At 43.1% G+C, this 25,158-nt stretch overlaps 1 protein-coding gene across 3 annotated transcripts in view; it reads left to right on the forward strand.

Moving 5' to 3' along the window:
• The window catches only part of wdr35 (WD repeat domain 35), a 69,343-nt gene extending 44,578 nt beyond the window's left edge, over positions 1-24,765 (forward strand). For all 3 annotated transcript variants that reach the window (XM_084310245.1, XM_084310243.1, XM_084310244.1), the window contains 15 exons: positions 828-891; positions 2,496-2,549; positions 2,708-2,817; positions 3,876-4,095; positions 4,201-4,281; positions 4,834-4,970; positions 8,823-9,026; positions 11,890-12,036; positions 12,113-12,245; positions 18,689-18,799; positions 20,372-20,536; positions 21,266-21,406; positions 22,177-22,333; positions 22,798-23,038; positions 23,649-24,765. In XM_084310245.1, coding sequence (XP_084166371.1) covers positions 828-891; positions 2,496-2,549; positions 2,708-2,817; positions 3,876-4,095; positions 4,201-4,281; positions 4,834-4,970; positions 8,823-9,026; positions 11,890-12,036; positions 12,113-12,245; positions 18,689-18,799; positions 20,372-20,536; positions 21,266-21,406; positions 22,177-22,333; positions 22,798-23,038; positions 23,649-23,799 — 2,116 coding nt within the window. In that variant the 3' untranslated portion in view covers positions 23,800-24,765. The remainder of the gene's footprint in view (positions 1-827; positions 892-2,495; positions 2,550-2,707; positions 2,818-3,875; positions 4,096-4,200; positions 4,282-4,833; positions 4,971-8,822; positions 9,027-11,889; positions 12,037-12,112; positions 12,246-18,688; positions 18,800-20,371; positions 20,537-21,265; positions 21,407-22,176; positions 22,334-22,797; positions 23,039-23,648) is intronic.
• Positions 24,766-25,158: the final 393 nt, after the last annotated feature.

Raw genomic sequence — 25,158 nt, forward strand, 5'->3', positions numbered from 1 at the left:
AGTGTAGAGGTCTAACCACTAGGTCGGCTGGGTAGTGTAGAGATCTAACCACTAGGTCGGCTGGGTAGTGTAGAGGTCTAACCACTGGAGCGGCTGGGTAGTGTAGAGGTCTAACCGCTGGAGCGGCTGGGTAGTGTAGAGGTCTAACCACTGGCCTACCACCACAGAGATCCGGGTTGAATTCCCAGCAGCGATACCTCGGGCTTCGTCAGTTGTCCCTACGAACACAATTGACAGTGTTTCTGGGTTGGAAGCCAGTGGGGTGTTAGTCCTGGTCTTTGCAACAGCGAATCCTACTGGTCAGTCTGCGGTACCTGTGAACCTCTGCGCACGTTACGCTCTCCCGGTGAAACTCCTAGCCGTCAGGTGAAAAGAAGCGCCTGGTGACTCCACAGGTATCAGAGGAGGCTGGTAGTCTACACCCTCTACAAACCCAACAGTAGGGCACCGCAAACGACCAGGGGGGAATTGGCATAATGTGGAAAGTCACATGAAGTCCAAAAAATAACTGCGTTTTCTCTTGGGCGAAAGGAGTGTCGTCAAGTGTTTTCCACACACCGGTGTGGTTATTGACGTTTGCCAACCGTTCCCACATAAGGGTGTTTGTATTGACAGTACCGTGAAAAAGATGCCAGTCATCAGGCTGACTGGAATATACCACCCAGACAGATCATGGCCCAGTGTTCTGCCAGAGCTGCCATGGCGCCAGAATACTGTATAACCTCTCTCCCTCTCTCTCTCTCGTCTGTAAATCTCTCTCTCACTCGCTCGTGCTCTCCGTCTGTGTGTCTCCCTCTCACTCTCTCATTTGCACACTTCCTGTCTAGAGTCTACCATATTGATGACAATCCATCCGGGACGGGCGAGAGTGACTTTGCCAAAGCCTTCACAGTAAGAATCGCACCCTGTACACTATGGCGCTTACCTGCCTGACACAGTGGATTCAACTGTCTTAAGTTGAAACCTTTTGCCAGTTTTAGGAACACACATTCCACGCTTTATCTCAACAACACCGCCGTCCAGGTGTCCACTGCGCAAAAGCAACACTATGACTACAATCTATAATCTTTAGTCCAAAACACTTTGAACCATGGGAGCAAAATATGCCCTGAGTGGAGTTTTTAGAGGTCCATAATCTGAGGGGGCACTGACATAACTGTATATTAAAGGTAGAACCTGTATGGTCAAACAGCGACCTCTTGGCAAGAGTACACCTCTTGGTATTTCACTTAAAAAAAGATTTTGGTAAAGTTTAACCTCACCGAGTCCACATGGCTTTTTTACATACAGTTACGACTTTGTATGAGATCTCACGGTGTTCCATTACTCATACCAATTGAACACCACAGATACCACAAATTTTTCTATGAAAGAGATACATTGGGAGGTTTTGTATCAGGTTTTTATTATCAATTACTAACGTCCTCGTATGAAACCCTTCAACTAGACACTGTCTGGAGGAGGGATATACCAGACCTGGAATATGACTTTGATTGGCAAGGAGCCTGGGCAAATGTCCGACTTACATCAAGGAACCCGGATCATCAACAAATCAATCTGAACTATATTCACAGGACATACTTGACTCCTATAAGGCTGTGCAAAATGGGGCTTATACAAGACTCCAAATGCTCCCAATGTACAAATGGGGACGAAGGAACATTTATGCACATGTATTGGAAAAAATGTGCCGAAAAGTGTGGTTTCTTACATATCTCGATGTGATATATCAAGAAATATCTACAGCAAGAATTCTGGGGCTCAATGAATCCAAAATGTCAATGTGGTTAGAAGTGGTGGAGAGAATAAAAGCTAGCTTATAATGGTAGTGTCTGGTTAGGAGTGAGGGATAATGGAGGTACTATCCAAGAGGGGGTCCGGGAGGGGGGGGTTTGAGCTGGAGCATATGTGTGTAGGGTTTTAGAAAATAGGTATTAGGGGTATATTATATACTAACATTTATATAATTGTAATTTCGCTGGATATACACTGTATACGGTTAAAATGTTATTATAGACTATTTTTGTTTTATCCTGTTTCTGTACTTGCATATATTTTAACCACCTTTACTGAAAGTTTCATTATGCATTGTGTGTTGAGTACTGACTTTTAATAATTTTTTGTTTTGCAATAATAAAAAAAAATATAAAATAAAAAAAAAAAAATTGGTCTGTGGTAGGTTGGGGTTGAGTGGGTATAAGGGAGGGGTTGCTATTTAATGGCCTCATCACATGGCTCTGTCTTCCATCACAGTACAATTAGTTACTACATAGTTAGAATGTATTGTATCATATCATATATAGCTATAATATTATATATATATATATATAGCTATATATTATGCTGTGAGTAGCAACCCCTCCCCTATCCCCACTCGACTCCAACCCACTCAAAACAAAGAAATGTAAGCAAAGTGAAATACCAAACAGGGCTCTGTTTGACGGCATTACTGATTAGGTTCTACTGAAAAGCTGCTACCTGCTCCTCTATTCCAGGCCACCCGAGACGCCATCTGTTGTGTCACAGCGACAGATAAGACCCTGATTGTGGTACGACATGTTTTGATTTTCTTATAGAATTTGTGTGCGTGTGTGTGTGTCGACACGTGTGTATGAGCAATGCTTTAAGAATTGAATGCACAACCGTTGTAACTGCCATTATTATCACACACAAAGTGATATGTGTGTGTGTGTGTGAATGAATACAGGGTCGCGAGTCCGGTACCGTCCACAGATACAGCCTGCCTAACATCGTCCTGGTCCAGAAGTACACTCTGAACCACAGAGCCTACCATCTGTCCCTCAACTGCAACTCCAGGTGAGTGAGTATTGTTGGTATTGTGCAGGGCAGGATATGTAATCGACTGGCTGCGTGTGTATAGTATAGTATTTTTTTGTCTTTATTTGTCATCAGATTAACCCACACAGACACATGCGATCGGCGACCCACAAGAACACACACACACACGCATGCACTGAGTCGCTGACGAAACCTCCCACCCCCCCCCCCCCCCCCCAAGGGCAGCCGGGAGCAGACCACGCCCGCGCCCGCGACAGCGTTAGCGATCTGTTGTGCATGTTTTTCCATTGGGTTTATCTTATCGGGAGGGGAAACCCTTGCAAGCATGGGGAGAACATGCAAACTACACACAGAAAGGCCCAGGAGATACCCCACCTGGGTAACTGGTAACACGGCAACCTGGTCCCCAAGCGGGAATCGAACCCACAACCTTCTAGCTGTGAGGCGACAGTGCTAACCACTACACCACTGTCATACATACAAGGGTCATACATTCACCAGGCACTTTTCATTATTCCACCTGCCAAATAGGGAGGTGTAGTCTGACGTCACTGGTTGTTCCACCCGTATAAATTGAAAAGCTTTCCAGTTTTGCATAAAATGAGTTCCCTTCTATCACTAACATTGTTTTTTAAGCATTTTTGGTTGAAATGAAATTTGGCGATTTTTTTTTTATGATTAATTGCGAATGTTTTCATGTTGAGCTATAGATTGTGGATGAATAAGCACAGAAATGTACACCATGCCAATGTTAATGCTTTATTTGTTTTAAACGAGACGATTTAGAAATTGTCAATGGGGAAATACATTGGGTTGGACAGAGGGTGGAACACGAAAAACGGCAATGACGTAACCACTACACCTCCCTATTGAATTTGAGAGTAGAGAAGAGTCTTATTATAGAGTAGATAAACTTACCAGCCACAGACTAAATTAACCGGTCTTTGGCTGGTATTCCAATCAAGTCCCTCCCAAGCTAAACCTAAACATCCTGTTTCATTCATAAATGCATGGACATGAAATGCACTACGATCTACGAATACTGTTTCTTTCAAAATCATTGTTTTGTCATTTAGCCGTCTGGCAGTAATCGACATCTCTGGAGTGCTGACGCTGTTGGACCTGGAAGCGCGCACCGCCTCGTCGGACAGCTCGGGCAGCCACGCTGCCGCTGGCGATCCATCCAAATTCGAGCGCAAGGACGTCTGGGACATGAAGTGGGCCAACGACAACCCAGACCTGTTCTCCATGATGGAGAAGACCAGGATGTACGTGTTCAGGAACCTGGACCCCGAGGTGAGCGAGCGAGCGAGCACTGGATAAGGATTGGTCATGTGGTGCGGTGAGGTCACGTGACGCAAACATGTTTTTAATCATTCTTTGTGTGTCCATTAAAACCAGGAGCCCATTCAAACTTCCGGATACATATGCAATTTTGAGGACCTGGAAATCAAATCTGTCCTGCTGGACGAAATCATGAAGGTAATCCTTGGAAGGGAAGACTTGTTCCTGCGTTACATTTACATTTAGTCATTTAGCTGACACTTTTATCCAAAGCGACATACAACTTCTGTACAACAGGTCAGCAGGAAGGGTACAACTCTTTCAGCTGAGTAATAATGTTCATCAAACAGTGTTGAAACTTGGGTGCTACAGTCTTGAGTGCATAGTAGTAAAGACATTTTAGTATAGTAGGTAGTAATATAGGCAAGGAAGATTTGTGGAAAAGTGCATGACAGTAAAAGACCGTACAAAGGTTAGTTTTTTTCCCCTTCATTTCAGATATTGATTGAATAATTGTAATTCCTAAAAATAATTAGATCAGGGAGAAAGGATGCACAGACACCAATACTGATTCTGAGTAAACAATGTACAACATTGTAAACAACATTTACTAAGCAATACACATACACCAATATTCCATATCAGTGCATCCCCAGTTGTATTATATTAATGATTTGATATTGGCATTGTGAAGCAAAACTAAAAAGATGAGACTGTTCCTTGTAGTGACGTTATTGATCTGCTTTCCAGGATCCGGAGAGGCCTAACAAGGATAACCTCATCAACTTTGAGATCCGCTCCCTGAGAGACAGCCGGGCGCTCATCGAGAAAGTAGGGATCGAGGACGCCTCGCAGTTCATCGAGGACAACCCCCACCCGAGACTCTGGTAAATGCAAAAAGAGATGTCACCTCCTCATCTCTTGCCCAAGAGCGTACAACTCCCATTTAGACCTAAACCGCCTGCTAAAAATGCATTATATAGCCTGCATATACACACAAATGTGTTTCCTGGTTTCAATGGGTTAAAAGCAGACTCACAAATAAACACATGGTCCCTTTTCTCAGCCTGGTATGGCTACACAACGAATAAAGGCTGCTTTGAATCAGGCAGGAGGGAAGACTGTCAGGTTTTAAACTGTGGATACCAAACAAAAGGTAAAGACAACTTTGAACTGTACAGTAACAGTAATCCAGAACAATTGTATTGCACTGTAAAGAAACTGATTTTATAGTATGTCTGCACTCTGTGCTCATTTCATCATTCATGTCTTTTAAATTCTACTAAAACTGAATCAAACCATAAACAAGGTGGCCTGTTGGGATGTTAGATCCTAATGTGAAAAACTGTGATTTTATATGTCTGCTCATTTTACCCTTGCTATTATTTTACTTATTTTTACTTTTATCTTTACGCCCCACTATCCGCTGGGTGCATACTATAACTTTTATCATGTTTTGTAACAGATTACAGAAGCCTATTGGAATGTGAGGTTCTGATATGATTTGATTAATATGTCTGCATTATTTTATCCCACTTTATGCTTTGCTCTTGCTGCTTGTTTTACACTGATTTTATGTCGTCTTTCTTACTGATGTAAAGCACTTTGAACTGCAATCCCCTGTATGAAAGGTGCTATACAAATAAAGTTATTATTATTATAATAGTGATAATAGCAACAAAAACAAGAAACAGTTCAAAATTAGCCATAGGAGTTCTTGCAGAGACTCCCCACACTAAACTATCCCAGTTCAAAAGGTAGGCGATACTGCCACCTGTCGGGATTCAATAGTCATTGCAATTCCAACGTAGGCAGCTGTGCCAGGGAGACCCAGGGAGCTCTGGCCGAGTGTTTAGAACGGGGATCAAAGGAAAAAATTCAAAGGATCAAAACCCGAGAAAAGTCGGGTTTGGCGCTCACCGTTTGGCGACGAAACCCGACTTTTCTCGGGTTTGACGGGCAAAGAGTTAAGTAGATACATACATGTGGCCATTACCACCAGAATGCTCCCAGAGGTGTCCAGTCAGTTCAAATAAGGCACCTCATGAGTTCACTCCAGCATCTGTATGTAGAGCTCGGCCACACGGGCCCCCTGAGAACACCTGGCAGACCTCTAGTGAACCGCAGACACTAATTCCTCTACCATTTCTTCACCCTCCATCGAGTTGGACTGCAGTTGACATTAGTCAACTTCATCTTCAGTTCACTAGAGCTCTTGAGACACGGATCACGCTGGTTTGTTTTGTCACATATCCTCCTCACAACAGAACGATAGGATCGAGGTTGAAAAACGGCAAGGTGGCCCTTTAATATATCTGAATCACGTTTAGAAAAATCGTCCATTTTAACTTTGATGTCCGATCATGAATCAAATCAAATCAAATGTATTTGTAAAGCCCGCAAACACACGTTAATGTCCCAATGGGCTGGACAAGTCTTTAAACAGGTCAAGAAGAAACATCACAATAAATCAAAACAAAACAAAAAACCCATCATGAAATCCACAACAACACTCCCAGACATACCCCAGCCAAGGTAAGGAAAAACTCACAAAAAACCTAGCAATAGGAAAAAAGCACCACAGGCAAAGTGGAGGAGAGAAACCTTAGAAGGGCCGTTAAAGGGGGGATCCCCCTTCTTGGATGTCGGTGATAGTAGTGTTGCTATGGATGATCGATGGGTGGAGAATAAAACAGGCCAAATAGTTTGTATGTATGAACATATAGGTGTAATAAAACACATATGTACATGCAATAGCAACTGGGGTACACAAGAACATTTCAGAAAGATTTAAATAGAATAGAGCTAAGAACAACAACAACAACAACAACAACAACAACAACAAAAGAGAAATCATAGGGAGACGAGCGCTAGTGGAAAATAGGATAAAGGCTAAATGTCGAGGCTTGGAGCTCAAAATATCCGTCATATTCCGTTTGCACATGAGTATGGGAGCGACGTAGAGAGGATCACATCATCTTGGCCATCACCACGGGGCATCCACCACCTTAGTCATCCCCACGAGACGTCCACTCACAGGGAGACAGGGAGACGGGGACAGGCGTACAGACGAGGTTATACCCATAAAATAGAGACTTTGAGTGCCTGATTTTCAACCAACTCTTGCCGGCGTGGGAGAACCCTTCCACTGATGTACAGTAGTTTGGGAGATTTATGGTGCTGCTTCAGTAGATGTATTACTCCGACTGATGTGGCATGAAAGTGGGCCTTTGGCGGCTGTGCCAGTTCTCACAGCATCCCTCGAAATGTGGTAACCACAAGAATGTCCCCGTCTGCCCGGTCGTCTGCCCTCGTCCGAGTCCAAATGAACTGAGCGAGGAGAAAGGAAAACAGCATTCCCGTCAGTTGACTGGTGAATCTCTGTCATCCCACATACCTGTTGCTTACAAATGGTTCTTTGTTAGAGGAAAAACCACAGCATTCTATGAGGTGCACTTATTAAGCACCAGTCAAAGGCCAGCTGGGTGAGAGGACTGGGTGTTGTGAAATGTCTTCAAGGTGACTCGTTTCTTGTAGCTGAACTGAGAGAATGCTGCCTAGTATGTTGGGGAGCCACTCTTTCCAGGGAACCCGCACTTCCAATTTGAGGCCATATAATGTATACTTTTTTGTGGACCAACCAACTGAGTGACTTATAGAGCTGCTGGTCGCAGCTAAAGATTGTCAATATTCTTCATTGGAAACAATCCACCACACTAGCTTCAACCTGCCATTGGTTTTTACCAATTCCTCTGCAACAATGTTCATTGTTAGCACTTGTTAGCGCTAGTTGCAAGCTAGCTTGTTAGGTTGAAGCTAGTGGTAACTTACATTGTTTTCAACTAGGAATGCTATGGTAACACAATGTTTTGGGGTGAACTGAATTAAATGCAGAAAGATTCCCCCCAAAAAGTGCCCGCCGCCCAGTGGGAGAATCAGAAAAGATTGTAAATAATATTGTAGCACTGGCTTTTCTAGCATGCAAACGGATTATTTTAATGAACTGGAAAGAACGCAAACCGAACTGCTTCAGTTTGGAGAACTGGCGCAAGGACTTCATGGACTTGTTATCAATGGAACAGGCTGCTCTATCTCTTCAAGAGAGTGATACTAGGCCCGATGGCCTTCAAGATCCCCTGAACTTTATTAGATCACTATCTGGAATATGTTTGTGTACTGAACCTTTGTAACACTCTGCAACCCCCCCCCCCCTCACCCCCTTGTTGTTATTATTATTATTATTATTATTATTATTATTATTATTATTATTATTATTATTATTATTATTATTATTATTATTTGTCTTATTATTATTTTTGAATTAAAGATAGGATCTGTAATGTTGTCAAACAGCGGCCTCTAGGCAAATATGACAGTATTTGTTTGCTTTGTTATCAGTTTTTGTTTTTGTTTTTGTCTGATGATTGAATTTCAGTGGGTATAGGGGAAGGGCTGCTACTGCTGGCCACACCTCAGGCTCTACCGAGAGAAGTCTGGAGGAATTCACAGTATATTAAGTTACTAAACTCCAACCCACACGTCAGACCAAAACTTAAAAAAAGTAAACGAAATGCAATACCAAGCGGGGATCTTTTGCCTAGAGGTCGCCGTTTGATGGCCTTATAAAGTATACCTTTAAATTCTAAACACCATATGAATGGAATGTCATATTTATCTTTAATGTAAACCGATGCAACTGCAACTATTCAGCCCCTCTCTCTCCGTTATCCATCTGTCAGGCGTCTGCTGGCTGAGGCGGCCCTCCAGAAGCTGGACTTGAAGACGGCAGAGCAGGCCTTCGTCCGCTGCAAGGACTACCAGGGCATCGAGTTCGTCAAGCGCCTGGGCAACCTACAGAGCGAGGCCATGAAGCAGGCGGAGGTGGCGGCTTACTTCAGCAGGTTCGAGGAGGCGGAGAGGATGTACTTGGACATGGACCGCAGGTAAACGCACAGTGACTTCTAAATGAGGTCCTGAACACGAGTCGATTTGCAGTTCACATCGAGAAGGCTGCTGACAATTCAATGTATACGAGTGCCACTGTTGTTAAAACCACTTGGGGGACCCTGCTGTTTTATCATAAATCGATCAATACAGACCGTATTAATTAATGTTGTGTTTCATTTTCTAATGTAGCCAAGAGTAAAGACCCTAACCCTATCAAAACAGCAGTCAAAGTGTATATTTTCAGCACTATGTTTGTTTGCAGATGTTTTTAACATTTTCCGAAAATAAGAATTTATCGGAATAATGCGAATTCCATCTCTCTTTTATCATAAAACCATGAGGAAATGACTAAATCCAGATTTAACACTTCCATTGGAAAGATGCGCTTTTCCCCTATCCATAGATGTATAATATGGCCATAATAAGCTAATTTATAGTTCATAATTCAATTTTGAATGTATAATTCAAATGGATTATAATTATTACTGTATCTACAAATCCTTCTGTTTAATAATCTTCCCTTTATTCATTTGCTTAGATTTTTTACATCTTGTCCCTAGATAACAAGAACATGCTAATTGACCTTGGGGAAGTGGAGCAATCTTCTATTTACTTGGGCATGTACCTATAGGTGAAATTTCTGAAAATGGGGCTACAGCTTAACAGGAAAGGTATACTGTGACATTTAGAATTGTATTCTATATATGCATAATAGAATATAATAATTGTCTTCATTGTATTTGTATTGCATGTGTACATTATTTTGTTTTGGTAGGTTGGAGTTCAGTCATTTGTTATACTGTGAATTTCTCCAGACCTCTCTTGGCAGCCCCTCAGGTGCGACCAGCAGCCTTGCCCCTATCCCCCCTTCACTCCAACCCACATTAAATTCCCAGCGTCTGATGGAGCACTTTTGCACACTGCGAGTACTTTTCGCGGAACATGATGGTGGTGTTAGTTTTTCGATGTGACTCTGGGAACGTAAACATTACATTACAGATTAAAACATTTTATTTCTAGGTATGCTTTGACATTAATGCCAGTTAACTGATAATATGAGACAGTCATTTGATTTATAAATAATAATTTATTGTCAATGTACACAAGGCAATTGAAATTTGTCTTTTTGCATATCCCTCCTAGTTACACATTCATATATATAAGTTACACACATTCATCAGAAAGGTCACCACAGGTGTTCAGTGCCTTGCACAAGGGCACTTAGGCAGAGATGGTGGGCACCGTAGATGTAATACCAGCCAGCCACCCTTCCGTCACCTGCTCACAACTGGAATACACCCTCCTGTCAGTGGTCGGGAATCGAACCGGTGACCTTCCGGTTTGATGTGTACCTCTAGGCCATCCTGCCTCCCTTTGCCATTGATTCTAATGCTGGACAGTCTCTGTCTGTCTGTCTGTCTGTCTGTCACTCACTCACTCACTCACTCACTCACTCACTCACTCACTCACTCACTCACTCACTCACTCACTCACTCACTCACTCACTCACTCACTCACTCACTCACTCACTCACTCACTCACTCACTCACTCACTCTGTCTGTCTGTGTCTCTCTCACTCACCTACTCTCTCTGTGTCTGACAAAATGGCATCCAAGGTAATAAAAAAAGTCAACCAACGAACTAGATTCTTGTACTGGATCTCCTCTCTGGTAAACAAGAATACCCTGAAGACTCTTGGCAGGAGCACTCATTCAAGGATACTACGACTATGCTTGCACCTCATGGTACCAAAGCACCTCAAAGGTGCTAAAAACAAGATTACAAACATCACAAAACAAACTGGTCAGACTACTACTTGACCTTACTCCTAGAACCCACCTCACCCCTGCCCACTTTGACTACCTAGGATGGCTTAGAGTAGATGACAGAGTACAGCAACTTGCAATGGGCCTGGTCTACAAGATACACTACACCACTAAGGTACCCATGTACATGTCAAAATACTTCCCAAAGGTCAGTGAATACCACGACACCAGAGGAAGCTCAACAAATCATGTTAAACCCAGATTCGGCTCAAACAAGGGACTAAACACGTTTCGCAATTATGCCACAACAATGTGGAATGCCCTACCCAAAGCTGTAAAGGAAAGTGAATCCCTACCCACATTCAAAACCGCTCTTAAAGAGCACCTACGAGAGGCTGCAATTCGAAACTGGCCACCGTAAATGTCCAAACCCCCCCACCCCCTCCTAATAGACAGTCTCCTCCCCACCGTATGTATATATTCTCTCTCCACCGTATCTATATTTCTCTCCCACCCACCCACCCCCTCCTAATGTACAGTCTCCTCCCCACCGTATGTATATATTCTCTCCCCACCGTATCTATATTTCTCTCCCACCCACCCACCCCCTCCTAATGTACAGTCTCCTCCCCATCATATCTATATACTCTCTGTCAGGATCTATGGGTAACAGTACTGTATATTTGCATATCATATATGTCACAAATGTAACAGTACTATATACCTGTATGTCATGTATGTCCCTATGCCATACATGTCCTGATGTCATATATGTTGTGTATGTCATAAATGTCACTATGAATTGAAAATGGGGGACCCTGATGTAAACAAGACAAACGTCTTTCTCTGGTCTGCATCCCCTTAACAATTGTGTGTATTGAGCCGTACTGTATTGTACCCATTCTGCAATCTGTTAAATACAAATTTCATTCATTCATGTCTCTCATCTGTCTCTCTCTCTCTCTCTCTCTCTCTCTCTCTCTCTCTCTCTCTCTCTCTCTCTCTCTCTCTCTCTCTCTCTCTCTCTCTCTCTCTCTCTCTCTCTCTCTTCTCTTTCTCTTTCTCTTTCTCTCTTTCTCTCTCTCTCTATAGGGACCTTGCCATAAGCCTGAGGATAAAGCTGGGGGACTGGTTCCGGGTGCTCCAGCTGCTGAAGACCGGCTCCGGGGACAGTGATGACGCTCTGCTGGAACAAGCTTACAATGCAATCGGAGACTACTTCGCAGACAGACAGAAGTGGTGTGTTTTTATTAAAGACTGCTTAGTCTAGAACATGTACAGTACATGCATGTTGATGTGATTATCCTCTTCGCAGGGTGAATGCGGTGCAGTACTACCTGCAGGGGCGGAACCAGGAGAGGCTGGCGGAGTGCTACTACATGCTGGAGGACTATGACGGCCTCGAGGGGCTGACAAGCTCCCTGCCAGAGAACCACAAACTGCTACTGGTGAGCCTAGTGTTCAGTGCTATTCAGCCGTGTGTCAACATGCTTGATTGATTGATTGGTTGATTGAAACGTTTATTAACAGATTGCAGAATGGGTACAGTACAGTACAGCTCAATACATACAATTGTTAAGGGGATGCAGACCTGAGAAAGACTTTCGTCTTGTTTACATCAGGGTCCCCCATTTTCAATTCATCATAACATATATGACATACAGATAGACAGTACTGCTACATCTATACATTTATTATGACATACCAGATTTGCAAATACAGTACTGTTTGTGATACAAAAAGTGTCCAGAAAAAGTGTATATACATTTGACGTAGAAACTGTACATTGGAGGAGGTTGGGTAGGTGGGGTGGGGTTGGGTGGGTGGGGTTGGGTCGGTGGGGGGGGGCTGTACATTGGAGGTGGGGGGGGGGGGGGACACTACACTGTACATTGGAATACTGACAAAGCCATACTTGGTCATACTTTGGTCAGTGATGGGGCAACTCCCATCACTCTCTGTTTTCTAATCTGCAGTGGTGGAAGAAGTACATCGTTCCTTTAGTTAACTAAAAGTAGAAATGCACAGATAAGGAGTACTCTGGTAAAGGTAAAAGTCCTCCATTCAAATTCTACTTGAGTAAAAGTAGAGTATAGTATTTGCTATTGAATGTACTTAAAAGTATCTAAAGTAAAAGTATGCATTCTACATGGCGTTTGTGTTTTCCAGTGCTTGGGAGCATTCAATCCTCGACCTATTGATCTCTATAGGTTCCGTTAAAGTGGTATGTGGTCCAGTTATGCTGTTCTGATTAAAGGTTATGTTAAAGTGGTATGTGGTCCAGTTATGCTGCTCTGATTATGTCCTCTTGAAGTTGACAGGCTTCAAATGTGAAAGTATATAATCTTCATACATTTTTGCCACGTTTTCTATGCAATTATTTTTATTTTGTATCCACTTTTTCTCATTTTTTTTCTATTTTTCCTCCCATCCCAATTTGCCGTGCCAATTCTCCCCTCCCCTGTCTTGAACGTTGCTCGCATATGCCCCCCACTGGTCGGTTGTAGGGAGGATAGAATCCTTGCATCACATGTCCCCTCCGATACATGTGGAGGCAGCCTGTCACATCTTTTCACCTGCCAGCGCGGACTCTCATTGGCGAGGTGTAACGTGTGGGAGGCTCAACCGACCTGTAGGAGTCGCTGTCCACAACGTCCAGATTACCACCCATCGACTTCCACCCGCTAACTCTGCCAATGAGTTAGTATGACGGCCGGCCCAAGCCGGAGGCAACGCCGACAGCCGGAGTCGAACCCGGTGTCTCCTGCGTTGGCGACGAGCGCAATGTCCGCTGCGCCACCCAGCCGCCATGCAAAATCTTTTTCTTCAAAGTAACTAGTAACTGGTTCAGATAAATGTAGTGGAGTCAAAAGTATAATATTTCCTTTGAAATGTAGTGGAGTAAAAGTATAAAGTTCCCCTAAAATGAAAATACTCACGTAAAGTACAAGTAGCTAGAAATTGTACTAAAGTACAAAGTAAATATACTTAGTTACTTTCCACCACTGCTAATCTGTAAAAGTACACATGGAAATGTGTCCTTTTGCCCTTTAGCTTTACCTGAAGATGGGAATGACTCAGTCACTATATGACATACCAGTTGATGTTGGAGATGCTAGTTAGTTAAACACATATTATACAGTTACCAGGCCAAAGCGCAAGATTTCCATATCATCAGTATGAATTAACACATTATAATACATTTATTTAATATGTGTTGCATGTATTCACCTGTTGCTTGGGTTGTACAGGGGTTGTATTATTTTGGCATACACAATAGAAGAGAATGGCTAAAGATAGCTGATCAGTGATGTCCTGAGTTACTGGGAAAGTACTACATATATAATAGGGATTGGACAATATATTGAAAATCCTATATTGTGATTGTGTGATATATCTGTATCGTGGGGCAGAAAAAAACATATTGTGATATCAGCTAAATATTTTTCTTCCATAATAGTGAATCACAAATTAGATTTGTGGAGGTTGCGCTCTCCAGACTACACGACGAGGTAAATAGAATCCAAGAGGCGAATGTTAACGCCGCCATTTTAGTTCTGGGAGATTTCAATAGCGCCAATCTGAGAAAGGTATTGCCCGACTTCTATCAGCATGTGACTTGCAACACCAGAGGCGGTAACATCCTAGATCACTGTTACACGCAATTTAAAGGTGGCTACAAGGCTCATTCTGATAGTGGCTTCGGTAAGTCAGATCACGCATCAATTTTTCTTACACCGAAGTACAGACAGAGAATTAAAAGTACTCCCGTAGTCTCGCGAGAGGTGCAGAAATGGGATGTGACGTCAGAGGATACGATCCGGTCAGTGTTTCACAACACAGACTGGAATGTGTTCCGCGACACAGATAACATTAATGCCTACACGGAGACAGTGCTGGACTATGTTTGTACTAGGGTGAAAGAAACAATCCCCACTACCAAAATGAAAGTTTACCCAAATCAAAAACCCTGGGTAGACAAATCCGTCCGTGAAGCTCTGAGAGAGCGCACCAAAGCATACAACGACGGCCTAGAGGCAGGCAACATGAATGACCACAAGGTGGCGCGATACAACGTAAGGAGGACTGTGTCAGAGGCCAAACGACGCTACAGGGATAAAATTGAACTCCAGTTTGAACAAGCTGACTCTAGAGCTATGTGGCAGGGGCTCAAAACGATGACAGACTACAAAGGCGCCTCCCTCAAACTGAACAGTGACATCTCCTTAGCAAATGACCTCAATACCTTCTATGCGAGGTTTGATGCTGGTAATAACAACACCAGCTCACAAGCCTCGGCAATGGGGGGGGGGGGGGGTCGGCTGCTGATGGAGGCGCAGTGTTCAGGGTAACAGAGCATGAGGTGAGGCGGACCTTTAAAAAAGTGAATATCAGGAAGGCAGCAGGTCCAGACGGCATCCCCGGCCGCGTCCTAAAAGTCTGTGCCGACCAACTGGCCCCAGTATTCACTGACATATTTAACCTGTCCTTAGAACAGGCTGTCATCCCCACCTGCCTGAAGAAGTCCACTATTATCCCTGTACCCAAAAAATCCAAGCCTGCTTGCCTCAACGACTACCGCCCTGTAGCTCTCACCTCCATAGCCATGAAGTGCTTCGAGAAGCTAGTAAAGGGCTACATCTGCTCCTCCCTCCCCATCAACATGGACCCCCTGCAATTTGCATACCGCCCCAACAGGTCCACGGAGGACGCCATATCCCATGTGCTGCACACAGCAGCATCACACCTGGACAAGAGGCAGGGGAACTATGTGAGAATGCTATTCATCGACTACAGCTCGGCATTCAATACCATAGTCCCCTCCATACTCATAGCCAAGCTCAGGGACCTGGGCTTGGGCTATGACCTCTGCCAGTGGGTCTTGGACTTCCTGACTGGCAGACCCCAGGTGGTGAGAGCAGGCAACTGCACCTCCTCATCCATCACCCTCAACATAGGGGCCCCCCAGGGCTGTGTTCTGAGTCCCCTCCTCTACTCCCTGTACACACACGACTGTGTGGCTCAGCGGAGTAGCAATACAATCGTCAAATTTGCTGACGACACAGTGGTGGTGGGCCTGATCTCTGCCAACGACGAGAGGGCCTACCTGGAAGAGGTCAAGGTCCTGGCGGGATGGTGCCAGGAAAACAGCCTCTCCCTGAACGTCAGCAAAACAAAGGAGATGATTGTGGACTTCAGGAGGTCGGGGGTCAAGGACTACAGCCCCCTCAGCATCGACGGGGCACCGGTTGAGAGAGTCAACAGCTTTAAGTACCTCGGAGCCTACATATCCGAGGACTTGACATGGACCACACACATTAACAGTGTTGTGAAGAAGGCACGACAACGCCTCTACTTCCTCAGGCGCCTAAGGAAGTTCCAAGTCAGCCAGAAGATCCTTAAGAACTTCTACTCATGTACAATAGAGAGCATCTTGACCGGCAACATCACCTCCTGGTTTGGGAATAGCACTGCACAAGACCAAAGCAGACTACAAAGAGTGACACGTTCAGCCGAACGCACAATTGGAGGGGGGCTCCCCACCCTCCAGAACATTTACTACAAGCGTTGCAAGGGCAAGGCTAAGAGAATCATTAAAGACTCCAGTCACCCGAACAACTGCCTCTTTGAACTGCTGCGGTCAGGCAAGCGATACAGGAGTCTCAAGGCGAGCACAGAAAGACTCAGAAGAAGCTTCTATCCCCAGGCCATCAGGCTGCTAAACGAACAATGAATGAACACTACACAACAACAACCACCAAACGCACATAGCACACACATCCACACGCACACACTCACTTTAAACAAACACACTGTAGCACCCACTCCACACACTTATAGCACACACCCACTTTAAACAAACACACTGTAGCACCCACTCCCCACACTTTATATTTATGGATGAAGGATTGCACTACAACTCGTACACCTTACTGTAAATTGTACCTAAAATTGTACCTCATCCCATTTCTGCTTTGCACTAGATAGTACTGTACATTAGTACACTGCATAGTATTGTGTATTGTATATTATATGGTAACTCAGAACATTGTACATATGTCTATACCGAACACTGTGACCTCATTTTCTTCTTCTAAATTCATGCTATATTATGTTATTATGTTATTTGATACTATCTTGTCTAGCACAGTCTCTGGAGCGTAACAGTAAGAAGCATTTTGTATGAAAGTATTCTGTACTTCTGTATGACAACTATTAAAGAACTTGAACTTGAACTTGAGATGACTTGCATGTTTAAAAGCTATCCCTCGTCCATTACAGTTTTTACAGCAGAGGGTGCAGTCATCATTTTGTATGCTATAGTGTCTCTTAATGTTACGTCAACTCCTTCAAAAATGGCAGCAGGTCGGTAATCAAATGGTAAGATAAACCTGAGATGGAGAACGCTCCGCCAATGCAGTGTGAGACAATCTGAGGCTTTGTTACATTTTCGATTGTGGTCAAACAGAAGAAATGTTATATCTTTGAAAAAACTCACTGACACTGATGAGATGAGCTACTTGGGTATCGGAATTTGGTATCAGATGGCCATGAAATTATACCAAATTTTGTATACCACAGCATTTTTTCGATAAAGTATCGACTTTTGATACCCAGCCCTAGTCCCATCCATACCACATTATAATCATTTAATACAGTTAGGTTCATGGAATTGGACATTGACACAATTATCACAATTTGGGCTCTGTACACAAGGGCCTTGAAACAATCAAGATGTGCTTTAATTGCAGACTTTTAGCTTTTAATTTTGAGGGTACATCCAAATCAGGTGAACAGTGTAGGAATTACTATGCTTTGGATCATGAGCAATTCCTTTCCTTTTCCACACTCTTCTCTTTTCATCATTCTGGTCTCATCTATCTATATGATGTTGTTCCAGAACTGTACAGGCTTTTTTAGATGTTTTTTTTTGGCTAACTCTAATCTGGTCTTCCTGTTTTTGAGGCTCACCAATGGTTTACATCTTGTGGTGAACCCTCTGTATTCACTCTGGTGAAGTCTTCTCTTGATTGTTGACTTTGACACAGACACGCCTCCCTCCTGGAGAGTGTTCTTGATCTGGCCAACTGTTGTGAAGGGGTTTGTCTTCACCAGGGAAATAATTCTTCTGTCATCCACCACAGTTGTTTTCTGTAGTCTTCCGGGTCTTTTGGTGTTGCTGAGCTCAACAGTGCATTCTTTATTTTTAACAATGTACCAAACAGTTGATTTGGCCATACCTAATGATTTTGCTATCTCTCTGTTTGTTTTGATTTTTCAGCATAATGATTGCTTCACTGATAGTGACTGTCATTTGACATATTGTAGTATTTATTGTTATGAAGAATCTCCAGTTGTAGAGTGATATGATATTCTTGACAGCTGATATAGGTATACAGTACATGATACTGAACATTGATCGAAATGCTCAAATCCAGTGAAGAAATGATGAATGATGAAAAAAGTATGGATTTTTAAATGGAAAAATGTGTAGGAACCCTGAACTTTTAGACTTATTTTTAGACATGTCTGTTAGTTAAACCTGCAGTAGGTAACTTGTTTTAATTAACATTTTGTTTGAATTCTGACACAAAGGAAATGTAAAAGTTAGTCCCAGATGATGAGTAGGGTCATGTGAGAGAAATTCAGTAACAGACCAGATACTGAGGAATGCCATCTAAAAGTTTCAAGTGGGGGCTCGGGCTTCCGTCCAATCAGGGAAGTTATCAGGGAAAGGCCTGTACCTCATTGGCAGCCACAGTTGTCAATCACACTCGCATGAGAGAGTAGAACAGATGAACATGGTGGGCAAAAATAAGGTATGAAAGTTTATTTTCTATGCAATACATTCTCAGACATGTTAACACACTATTTCGTCCATATGATGTAGGACATCGGCCAGATGTTTGCTACCGTGGGCATGTGCGAACAGGCTGTGAACGCCTACCTGAAGTGCAACCAACCCAAAGCTGCGGTCGACGCCTGCGTCCAGCTAAACCAGGTGAGAGACGGTCCTTGGAAGTTCTGGCTTTTCTTCTTGAGTGATTACTTCATTCATGTTTGGCGCCCCTGTTAATGTTCTCTGGCGGTAAAAGCCCACGTTTTGACACCGTTGCACCAGCGGTCACCATGGTCCCTGCTGTCCTCCTCCACCTGTTCTCGGCCTGATTGATGTTTAGCTCTGGGGTGTGAATCCGCTGCAAGGTTCTCGACCTGGCATATCACGCTCCCGCCTACCTCCGGCCAATGGTCTCTAACTACACACGCTCAAGTCCCCTCTGCTCTACATCCTCTGGCCGCCTCAGACCCACTCCTATCCGAGCTCCCGACCAATCTTTCGCCGTCGACTGAAGACACACTTCTTCAATCAATATCTGAAATGAGAAATAAAATGACCTACTGTCATGCACTCTTCCTAATATACTAACATGACCTCAACACTGCAGCACTCAAGTTTGAACACTTTGATGAACAGTGTTACTCAGCTGATAATTACTTGTACCCTTCCTGCTGACTTGTTGTGCAAAACTTGTAAGTCGCTTTGGATAAAAGCGTCGGCTAAATTACTAAATGACAAAATGTAAATGTAATGGATGGTCCTTCCAAACTGTGGGCTTCTCCTGTGTAAACTTGGAAGGTGCTACATAACATGTGATGCTTCAGATGTCAGTGATGTTATATCCTTCATGTCCCCCCAAAAAGTCCCCCCCCAAAAAGCGAACAATTTCCAATATATCAAACATAAAAGATGAAAAGTGATGATTTGTGGATGGACTGAAATGATGAATCAGAAAGGCTTCTTAAAACCATAACTATCCCTTTCAACTTGTGATTATCTTCATAGCATCACACGTGTTTTACCAGTGTTACACCAGCTGCTCTTTGTAAAATGAACTACCGTAAATAAATAAATAAAAGTCTGTCTTTGCTGCAGCTGGCTCTACTGAAAAGCACAACAACAATGCAACTGCTACTCAGTGTCGGTCCAAAGGGGGAAGAGATTAGCACCCTGAGGTTTCTCATGCCCAGTTCATTTGTTTTCTGACAGCTAAATAGTTGGGATACATTATGTAATCTAGATGTCACTTAAATGACTTTGACACTCGGAAAAAACATAACCTCATCTTAGTTGTGCTGCTACAGTGTACTGTAGCAGCTTATGCTGAGTGATTGTGGTAATTTCATGGAGGTTTTCATGAAAAGCACATCATATTTATGGGGGCGACAGTGGGGGCGACAGTGGGGGCGACAGGGAGGTAGAACGGTTGTCTGGTAATCAGAAGGTTCCCGGTTAGATTCCAGCTCCTCCTGGCAGTGTGTCAAAGTGTCCTTGAGCAGGTTGCACCTTGCATGGTTGCCTCTGCCATCAGTGTGTGAATAATGTGAGTGAATGGGTGAATGTGTGAGTGAATGGGTGACTGTGAGGCATAAGTTGTAAAGTCCATTTATACAGAAGATCTTACTGAACTGCCAAAGTAATGTAAATTTTTCAACAACAAATACAGTGGATTATATAGGCACTGATGTTTATCTTTGAAAGAATGATGATGGCTTTTTTTGTATCCAACTACAGTGGAACAAAGCTGTGGAATTGGCCAAGAACCACAACATGAAAGAGATCAAATCGCTCCTTGCCAAATATGCATCACACCTCCTTGAGAAGAACAAGACACTGGAGGCTGTGGAGTTGTATCGGAAAGCCCACCATTTCCTAGATGCAGCCAAACTCATGTTTAAGGTATTTATTCTTTGTCTCTATTCACCTAACACACTATCTGGCTTCTGTATGGAGACTTGATCCAGGGCGAAGGTTAATCTATACAAGGTCAATCTATACTATGGAAATCGATGAGTAATCGGGTCATTCTTGAGAGTTTCTGAGTAATCAATCGCAAGCTTCATATTTGACTTTCAAATGGTTAATATGTCCTTCCCATTTAAACATTCTACTACTAGACAGTTAAAACTGTTTTGTTGGAAAGACATAAAGAAAAACAGCTTTTCCTGTGTTCCTCAATCGTAAACCCAAACAAAACGAGGTGTGTTGAGTTCACTTTAAACAAAGGCAGGTCTGTGTCCATGGCTAATGCCTATAAAACATTGCAATCTAATGAAAAATTACACTGGAGTGCCAGGTCACAGGTGCAATCCTCGCAACAGTTGATGTGTCCTATTCCCTGTCAAAGTGTCCTTGAGCAAGGCACTGAACCCCTACCTGCTCCAAGGGGTGCCACAAACGGCTGACCCTGCACTCTGAGCCCTCAGGTGAAATGCCTACATGAATGTGTGTCTCTGTGCCAATCAATACATTCCTAATAAGTGCTCAAAACTGATAATCAAATAAAAATCGTATCCAGTTGAATATTGCTTATCCAGTCAAAGCTACACTGAATCTGGAGTTGTGCACATCCTGAATCAATAAAGGAATATGCCATCTTACTGTGCTGTTTGTGTTGACTGTGGTCAGATAGCAGACGAGGAGGCCAAGAGAAGGACCAGACCACTGAGGGTAAAGAAGCTGTATGTGTTGGCAGCGCTGCTGGTTGAAGACTACCACGGACAAGTCAAGACCTCCCAACAGAACAAGGCCAAGGGCAAGAAATCTGAGGTAGGCAATGTCATCGATAATATCACTTTATTATGTCATAGATAGCATAACTTTATTATGTCATTGATGGAATATGTGGGGTATAGACTGTTTCAAAGTGACAACAATAACATTCTAAGGACCCAAGTTAATTTCCTGTTGCAATGTTAGCTAATGCAATAGTTGACAGGAAATACACTTGGGTCCAAACTGTTCCCTAGCAACAGCATTCTAGTGAAACCGTCCTATAGATAAGATAAGAACTTTATTATGTCATTGATGGCAATGTCATAGATGGATAACTTTAATTATGTCATAGATCGAAATGTCATAGATAAGATAACTTTATTATGTCATAGTTGCCAATTTCATAAATAAGAATTCTATTATGTCATAGATGGAAATGTCATTGATACAATTTACAAGATATCAAGAAAGCTCAAACTAAAGTACTGCTGTAAGTTCACTCAAGTCTAGTCACATGATCACAAAGATCTTGTTTTTAACCCTTTAAAACATGTAAAAAGAAATTGATCAAATAGAATCGAATCATAGTCCCAATGTAAGTGTTTAGGATGCATCAAGAATCAGAATTATTATTTAAAAGTAATAAATAAATATAGTTTTTTTTGGAGTCTACAACCTACTGTGAGTGTAAAGAGAGTAGACTGTGTGTGTTCGAATGGACAACGTTTGTCAGAGGGAAGCAACAGCTGTGATTGGAGGATCAAGAAAAGAGGGCAGGATTTTAAGATGGGTACATTTTGTTGTGCAACGCTCTCTGTATTCAGGCCACCTCTGCCCTCGCGGGGCTCCTTGAGGAGGATGCCAGCGCTTCAGACAATCGTATCGTGGACAACGCCTGGCGCGGAGCGGAGGCCTATCACTTCTTCCTTCTGGCCCAGAGGCAACTGTATGGAGGCTACATGGAGAACGCCATGCGGACAGGTACCCCACTCCAGGACACTGTTCGCCCTCATTAATCACTGATATACTTTTACTGCTTACTGTAAATCCGGATAATCCTCAGTCTTTCTCTTTCGATATGTCCTTTAGCAAGACACTGAATGTCTACCTGCTCCAGGGATGTCACAAATTACCTGTGTTCTGAGTTTCCTGCTGAAATGCCTATATGCGTGTCTGAGGGGGATATGCGTGAGCTCTTATACCAAATAAGATTCATATTTGAGCATTGCTAGAAGGTCTGAACCAGAATTAAAACCTCAATTGGATGCGAGAGCTCACACAAACATTTGATGACCTCATAAAGTAATGGTCCCAGTCTTGGGCGGGTTCCCTCTCTGATCTCTAGCCTTAGGAGAGAGTGGTGCCTGTTTGCAAATACTGACCTGTCCTGGGGCACAGGAAGAACACGCAGTAATGTGAATGGCCGCTCTTTCCGCTTCTCTAAGCTCTTCACCTGCGTGACTACGAGGACATCATCCCGGCTGTGGAGATCTACTCGCTGCTGGCCATCTGTGCTGCGTCCAGCCGGGCCTTCAGCACCTGCTCGCGGGCCTTCATCAAGCTGGAGTCCCTGGAGAGCCTGGAGGCCGAGCAGAGGCAGCTGTACGAGGACCTGGCCCTGGACATCTTCACCAAGCACACCCCCAAGGACAGCCGCATGCTGGAGCTAGACAGTGTACCAGAGGGGTGAGGGGCAGAACCAAGAGCTAGTGATGGATGGATAGAAATAGATAGAATTAGATAGAATTAGATAGAGATAGATAGATAGATAGAATTAGATAGATAGATAGATAGATAGATAGATAGATAGATAGATAGATAGATAGATAGATAGATAGATAGATAGATAGATAGATAGATAGATAGATAGATAGATAGATAGATAGATAGATAGATAGATAGATAGATAGATAGATAGATAGATAGAAAGATGATTGATTGATTTTTCTTCAGTGATTGATTCTCGAATGGTCTTTTAGTGTACAATATACTTAAAGCCCTCACGTGTAGAATGACAACAATAATAAGTCATATTATATCATTGTCAGATTAGTTGTGATACCTTGGTATAATTACGATAAAAGATTATACTATTTCCCCACAAACCCCCTTGCTTCCTGTTACAAAGGATTTGTTGCCGTTTGTTCCCCATAGTGCAAATTAGTCAGTCACTGACCCCCAAACAGGCCAGTGCTTAAGGAAGTTGTGTGTGTGGGGGGGGGGTACGGACGGACGAGACAAACACAGTAACTGGACGTGTCTTCATCTAATACATTGTTAATCTTTCTTTTGTCAGGACGGAGGGAAAGCTACCCACGTGCATCGTGACCGGGCGCGCCATCCCAGAATACCAGTGCTGGATGTGTGGTGTTTGTAAGCACTGCGCTATGGAACAGGAGGTTGGCAAATACAGCTTCTGCCCGCTGTGCCACACGGCTCTGTCCTGAACCCTTGCCGCCACCTTGCCACCACCGCCGTAAAAACAACACGCATCTTCTACTTCTCAGAGAGAAGGTCCACCTAAGAGATGCCACGCCGATGCCAGTCCAGAACACGGAGGCATTACCGTCCGAGCATTTCCCCTAACACTGAAATCGGCACCACTGTAAAAACAACACGCATCTTCTACTTCTCAGAGAGAAGGTACACCTAAGAGATGCCATGCCGATGCCAGTCCAGAACACGGCATCACTGTCCGAGCATTTCCCCAACACTAAAATCGGATACCATGAGCCATGTGGAACACGTCAGAAATCCAAGCAAAGAGACTTGATTCTCTGCACTTTTGATACACAGAAGGCGGTGTTCGATCCATCTCCTGAATTCAGAGATTGACTAGGCTTATAAAGATATATATATTTTTATGAAATGTTTTGCCCAGTGACCACAAACTAATAGTCTAAGTCTATATTGTTGTAAGTAATGGATCGGCACTCTGTATCAAGCAGTTGACCCGTCTCAAACCCTGCCCTCTTTTCTTGATCCTCCAATCACACCTGTTGCTTCCCTCGGGTGTTGGTCCCTACTTCATCCTCACAAATTATTTTTCTTTCTCTTATGATTATAGTCGTAAGTGAATACCACTTATAGACCATAGGTCATTTGCAATAGCATGCTCTTTTGTAGTTATTGCTTTAGTGAACAGGTATGCAAAATGCTAAGAGATCAATTACTACACTCAAACTCAAGCTTTGTTCACATTTGTTTGCCCGAACCAAAATATAACAAGAATGTGTACTCTCATTGAAATTGTGTCGTTTTTATATGTGATATAGATATAATTTATTCTAAGTGAATATATTTAATTTCTCTTGCCTTTTATACGGTTTCATACAGTACTATTCTGCTCCTGTGTTTTCTCATAGGAGATACTCCATAGTGTTACTATTTTCATTGAATGTGTTTTTTACTTGGAAGAGAACAAATTAAATAATTTCTTTATTAAATAAAGTTCACATTTTGCTTGTACTTTGTATTGAAAACGCCTTCTGTCACTTGGAAAACGTGTAAATTGAATAATTACTTTAGCAGGTATGGAAACTGGGGGAAACTGTTAAAACGTTGATACGGAATTGAGTGATGGTCATGAAGAGCATAATATTCCAACTTCCTCAAAGTCACTGGAGGTAACATTTACGCCTACAACCTCCCTGAATTTATCCGGTTGAAGTATTTAATTATGTTAACTAAACAGAAAAACTATAATCTATTAGGTATTACTAACCTTGCACAGCAGCTGGCTTTGCGAGATCACATGAGAATCCATCTTGTCAGGCTTCCACGTTATGCACTTGTGCCCGAACCAC

This window comes from Notolepis coatsorum (genome assembly GCF_963971535.1).
Source record: "Notolepis coatsorum genome assembly, chromosome: 3".
Classification (NCBI taxonomy): Eukaryota; Metazoa; Chordata; class Actinopteri; order Aulopiformes; family Paralepididae; genus Notolepis; species Notolepis coatsorum.